Below are 6310 nucleotides of genomic sequence, written 5' to 3'. Positions count from 1 at the left end.
AACTAAACTAGGCCCAAACCACATCTTCAAATCGACTCGGACACACCTGCTCAAGTCCCCCAAACCAATGGCCCTGCAAAAAGGCCGAGCCCAAACCGATCGAATCAGATTGAGTTGTACAGCGTCAAAGTCAGCATCCCATCCGAGTCTCTACCAAGGTACTCGTATCGTACCGGAATTCACCGTTTCGTTTTCCTGGCTGAGGAATATACACATCATCTTTGAAGCCCAAGATGGATTCTGGTGGTGATCAGGCCAATCCTTCCGCAGATAAAAATTAACCAACAGGATGCTGACACGTGTACCGTGAAGGCTGACCAGTGACCACCATGGGATTCCACATCTTGTATCAGAGGGAGCTCGTTTCTGCCGAATCCAAGCCTTCCATCACCATGGGGACTCTCGGGTTTCATGGTAGCTTTGCGTTGGTGATGGCTGCCCAGAAGCCCAATTCAGCAGCACGCTCCATTGACACGAAGAAGGTGAGTGATGATGATGGTGGCGGTGGAATTTTTCTTTGTTTTCTTTCTTTTTCTGTTCTTTTTTCTTTGTTGGTTTTACAAATTTGACGTTCAGGAAGAGAAAGGATGTTAAGATTCCGTGTTTGCCTCCTCTAATCTGTTGTTTTAAACCGTATTATTGATGATGATGGTTGCTGATTATAATGATGGTGGTGGTGGAATTTTTTTCATTCTTTCATTTCTTTGTTTTCCTTGTTCATTTGCAATTTTGATGTTGGTGAAGAGGAAAAACATGTTAGGATTCTGGTTTTCATCCTTTACTCGTGTTTTAATGTTTTTTTGGGGTCTTTGGGAATAAGGCCCTCATATGGTGTGTATGAGTATGAAAATACAGAGCATGGGGAAGATTTTTAGTTTTCTTTCTACTTTTTAATTTGGTTCAGTCATCTTTTTACATTAATTATCTTAGGTTTTATATTCCGTAGGATTAATGAAGATGAGATATGGTGGCGGTGATGGAGAATTTCCTTCATATTTTCACTTGTTGGGGTTTCTGATTTTTGTATGAAGGAAGAAATGTATGTTTTACATTTAATTTGCACCATTTGATCTTTTTTTAGTAGTTTTGCAGGGATAGGGGTGAGTTCTATGATATCCATGCTTAAATATAAGAAAATCAGAATATAAAGCATGTGGTAGACCTTTTCTACTCGTTTCCCTTTTTGGTCATCTTTGCCTTCTTGGATTAGCGGTCGTTGGTCAGTTTAATGCACACAAAATGTTGAGACCTTTTCTACTTTTTCCCTTTTTGGTTATCTTTGCCTTCTAGGATGAGCAGTTGTTGGTCAGTTTCATGCACACAAAATGTTGAACATAAATCATTAGTTATGTTGCCTTTGAATTTTGGATTTGTCCTGGAGTTCTATCTTTGATATTTTCTTTTCTTTTCCTTTTCCTTTTACCTGTGGAAGAAAACTAATATTTGAATTGTTGCCATTTTTTGTTTTCCTTGTTTCTCTCATCTGCAATTTATAGACTTTGTTGCACAATGTATGTAGATCACATGATCTCCTTGCAGTATTAAGGTATTAGAAAAAAGAATGCTTTAAAGTTTAAACTGCCCGTTTTCCTGGATGTAATCACTGTTTAGTTTTATGAACCCATGATGGCAGTCCCAGGATTTCTAAGCATGTTTTATAAATTCCTTTGTTTTTAATCACATGTGCTCAATAACGGAAGTTAAGATTATCTCTTCCAACAACATAAACCTTGATTAGCAAGGTAGGCTAGACAGGCTATGTTCTCTTTTGAAAGCTAAGCTCATATTAACAGTAGGTTAAAATCATGAGCTTGGTGACGTAGTTACCCAATAAAAAAACCCACCTGTCATAAAACTATTTAATGTTTCATTAGCAAAGTATACATAATCACCTTTTAAAGCTGAAAATGAATGGTCATCCTCTTTATTGTTTGGACAAATTACTGGACTAATCACAATTACCAGCCTAAATTGAGAGACAAATTGATAAAGAATACATAAGATATCTAACCTCTACATCTTTATTCAACTTTTCTTGTCACATTCGCATGTGAGCGCTGTAGAAAGAGTGCTGCAAATCTCTTTCTGGTCATAGAGTGGTAACCAGGTTAGGATGAGTGAGATATGTAGTCATGGCCTTTGGTATGATGGAATGATGATGGTTTTTTCATGCATCAATTTTCTGCCTGCCTTTGGAAAATCTGTTTTCTTACAAGGGATGATTTATGTGTTATCACTTGAAATAACCTGTTCCTAGGAAAAACTAAATAGTTCAAATTGCTGCAAGCTTACACATGGTTTTCTTCTTGATTTGAAAAAGTTGGATAAACTTAGTAGGGTCTTTTAGTACATTTTAGTTTTAACAGATGCACATATCTTTCACTGTCTCAGAGCTTTGCCTATTTGTCTATTGGTAACTAATTCTGGTCACAAGAAGCAGACTTTCTACCTTGGCGATATGATCAAGTAGGTTTTGTTAAACAGCTCATCTCGGTTAGGATTGTGCATCCATCTAGGATCTCAAGCTATTATCCTGAGCAGATTTGACATAATGAAGCAATAGAATATCTAGAAGAGTTTCCCCAGATACATACATCTTTTATCTACAGTCCTACTGTTTCAAGGTAAGCACTGCCAAACAATAGAATATGCTTGTGGGGACAGGATGTAAGATTGATAAGTTTCAGTTGACATAAACTACATGATCAAGAGGTGATAATAAACCCACAGTTCATGTAAAAGTTGAACCAGTGCATCAAAACAGAAAAAATGCCTTTTGTTAGTAGAGTCCATCCTGATCATACGTTTCAGTTAACATAAACTACATGACACGATCAAGAGGTGATAATAATCCCACACTTCATGTAAAAGCTGAACCAGTGCAGCTAAACAACAAAAGTATGTTTTATCATTAATTGCTTTTGATATGTAACACACAAAATGCTTCCTATACCATACTTAGAGTATTTACTGCAATATAAATATGAAGAAAAATATTATCCCTGAGCATATATTTTCTTAAATATATGTGAGACGGTTTTCATAACCCCCAGCATGAAGCATGCACAGCCTCATATAAATTGGAGAAGACTTGATGATGATGATTCTTTAATGCACATACTGCTTGACTCTTTTGTATCTCAGCAAGTTCCAAATATTACTATCGACTTAAAGGAGATTAGGTCCAAGAACTCTTAATTATATCATTCTGTTTTTCCTTCCAATACTGTCAACTAAGCTTTTGAAGTTCTGATTAAACAAACACTATATCTCTTTGCATGGTTCCATAACAACCAGAAATTTGGAACTAGGCCGATTTCCGCAGCTGCATGATTTTCTTACAAGACAGTCCATCTAGAACGCTTGGCTAACTATATGGTCATCTTTATAACCAGGGTTCAATAGTGTTTCCTGTTGGTGAGCCATACACAGGTCCACGTCTAGCCAACTCCAACTCAGCACCTGTTAAGCTCCTAACGAGAGTGCAGGAACTGAGGCTGTTAAGCAAAGCTGAGAAAGCAGGCTTACTATCTGCAGCTGAGAAGTTTGGGCTGTCACTCTCAGCAGTTGAGAAGCTGGGCTTACTCTCAAAGGCAGAGGAGTTGGGAGTCCTATCTGCAGCCACAGACCCAGGGACCCCTACTGCTCTGCTGAGCCTCAGTCTTGGGCTTCTATTGTTCGGACCTCTTTCTGTCTTCTTTATCCCAGAAGAGAATGCTTGGGAGGTAGCTGTACAGATAGTTGTGGCTCTGGTTTCCATTGTTGGGGGCTCAGCAGCCTTTGCTGCATCAAACCTTGTATCAAACTTGCAAAAGTCAGATTAACTATGATTATGTACAATACATTTATTATTTTCATTGAATCTATCCATTTATACAATAGTGACTCTACACGATAAATCTCTCTCTCACCAAATTTTGGTGCAACATGAGCTGCTGCTTTTCAATCGCTTTTAAATACGCATCTAAACATGAAAAAATGCCTAATTTAATACATGTTTTCTACTAAACTATAGGAAATACATCTATGAGCTTGGACTAATCTAACAATCAAAACTTTATTCTTTTGAAGCCATTTAGAACAGTTTAGGATATAACACTGTTTAAAAGCTATATATATATATATATATATATATATAAAGAGTGGGGATCGTGCTGACCCTTTTTTTCTTTAGGTTATATTAAGACCCTCCAAAAATCATAGGTGTTTTCTGCTAAATTCAAACCGTTAGATGTGTATTGAACATCTTTATGCTCTGTGTATTTTAAATAAGTAAAAAAAATCAATGGTTGATAACTAAAATTTGACGACAAAATATTCACATTTTTACACCAAATCAATTTGAAACAAAGCTTGCTTAATAAATAAGCAATGAGAAACACATTTAACTGACATAAAACACTTAAAACTATGATTTTTGGAGGGTCCTAAGGGGACCGGGACCTAATGTTGTGGGTTTATATATATATATATATATATATATATGAGAGAGAGAGAGAGTGGGGATTGTGTTGCTCCTTTTGTCATTATCCCCCATTAGGATCCTCCAAAAATCATAGTTTTAGGTGTTTTATGTTAGATCTGAACCGTTAGATGTGTTTATCTTTGCTTGTTTATTAAGCAAGTATTGTTTCCAATTGATTTGGTGTAAAAATGTGAATATTTTATCATCAAATTTTAGTTATCAACCATTGATTTTTTTTACTTCTTTAAAATACACATCCTTAATCAAAAGCATGTTTTCTATTGAATAAACAATGATAAACACAACGGTTCAAATCTAGCAAAAAACACCTAAAACTATGATTTTTGGAGGGTCTTAATGTGACCTAACAAAAGAAAAAGGGCAACACAATCCCCTCTCATATATATATATATATATTGGGAATTCTGATGCATGAACTCATGGGACCACAACATTGCTCTTGGTTGGATTGTCTCGGCGCTAAAGAACCTATAGCTCTATTAACTTGGCACAATCTTTCCTTTCTGGCCGATGTGAGGCCAGCATTGGAAGTAACTTTTTCTTAATAAATTCAAATATTCTTACCATACAAAAAACATGGCATGTATAGCCATGAAAAACTTTACCACATTTCTCCACCTCCTTAGGTGGAGAAGCTTTTCATATGCACAGCTAACAAAATCATACAAAAACATGAAAATTTTTCTCTTGTTTGGAAGTCCATGGGGAGTGGGGGACATTCTGTTTTTCCAATTTTGTAAACAAAATCCCCCTTTTCTCACTTCTGAATGTGCCCTTACTGTGAGCCTACAAAAGCATATGTTTATGTGTGTCTGCACATGCACGTGCACACACAAGCGCGTGGTCGACTACATGATCAGGCATGTGGATGAAACCTAGTGAGAACTAATGCAACACAAACACTGACCAAGTGATGAGATTGGCTAGCCCATGATTTACTGGACATTGGCAAACAAGGGCTCTCGAGTTTCCAGCTGAGCACAGAACCAACAGCCTCTGCATGAAAGCATAAGAGAGAGCAAGCACACACCAAAACAAGTAGCTCCTAAAAGATCTAAATTTTGGTAGATAATCCCAAATGATTTAACTCAAATTTAACTCTTGTTAAACCAAAATTTGATGATAACTTGTGTACCTTCTGTTTACTAAAATAATATGACACTCCAAAACTGAATAATAATGATAAAATAATTAATCATTTGAAAAAACAATGATAAATAACAAGCCTCCATTTGATTCTACCCAAAACATTGCCAAAATTGCTCTTTACAGCAACATGTGTGCATCAACATCACTGCTAATTCAAGTTCTGTGGGGAGGGCAAATACGACAAGTGTATCTCTTAGACACTCCCTGCTACTGGGGAAAAAATAACAACCAATCTTCCACCTTGAAAAATTTAACTCAAATGCTGCTGTTAATGACAATGATGCCCCCGATGTAACCCCAATGATCCGAGGGGTGTTCCCACCATTTCTAGAGGCATTAATGCCAACAATTGAGACATTATGCAGTGCTATAACTTCACTGACAAAAGGGGTTCGTTTGGTAACATGAGCAGAATCACAGTCGACCTCAATCTCTTCTCTTTCACAGATTGGAGCCCACCCCAGCATAATGACTCGCCCTGCGCCGTTTTGATTAATGCGCTGAGAATTGTCCCCTCCACGACCAAATGCACCCCTGCCATAACCAACCCCCCCGCCCGTCCATCCAATGAAATTTCCACAGCCTCTTGGACCATCATTCCGCAACCCATCTCTTCCTGGAGGAAAACGCCCCCCCTCCCACCACCTGCAAAACCAAGAAGAGATATCTGTTAAT

At 37.4% G+C, this 6310-nt stretch overlaps 1 protein-coding gene across 1 annotated transcript; it reads left to right on the top strand.

The window, feature by feature from the left end:
- The first annotated feature begins 314 nt into the window (after window positions 1–314).
- LOC149848809 (uncharacterized) lies at window positions 315–3879 on the top strand. The gene is made up of 2 exons (XM_089997551.1): window positions 315–482; window positions 3396–3879. Exons 1-2 carry the CDS (start codon window positions 330–332, stop codon window positions 3822–3824), a joined length of 582 nt encoding a protein of 193 aa, XP_089853677.1. The 5' UTR covers window positions 315–329; the 3' UTR covers window positions 3825–3879.
- The last annotated feature ends 2431 nt before the right edge of the window (window positions 3880–6310 follow it).

This window comes from Nuphar pumila, chromosome 1, assembly GCF_984573655.1.
Source record: "Nuphar pumila chromosome 1, dmNupPumi1.hap1.1, whole genome shotgun sequence".
Taxonomy (NCBI): Eukaryota; Viridiplantae; Streptophyta; class Magnoliopsida; order Nymphaeales; family Nymphaeaceae; genus Nuphar; species Nuphar pumila.
This window is presented reverse-complemented; position numbering and strand designations above follow the sequence as displayed.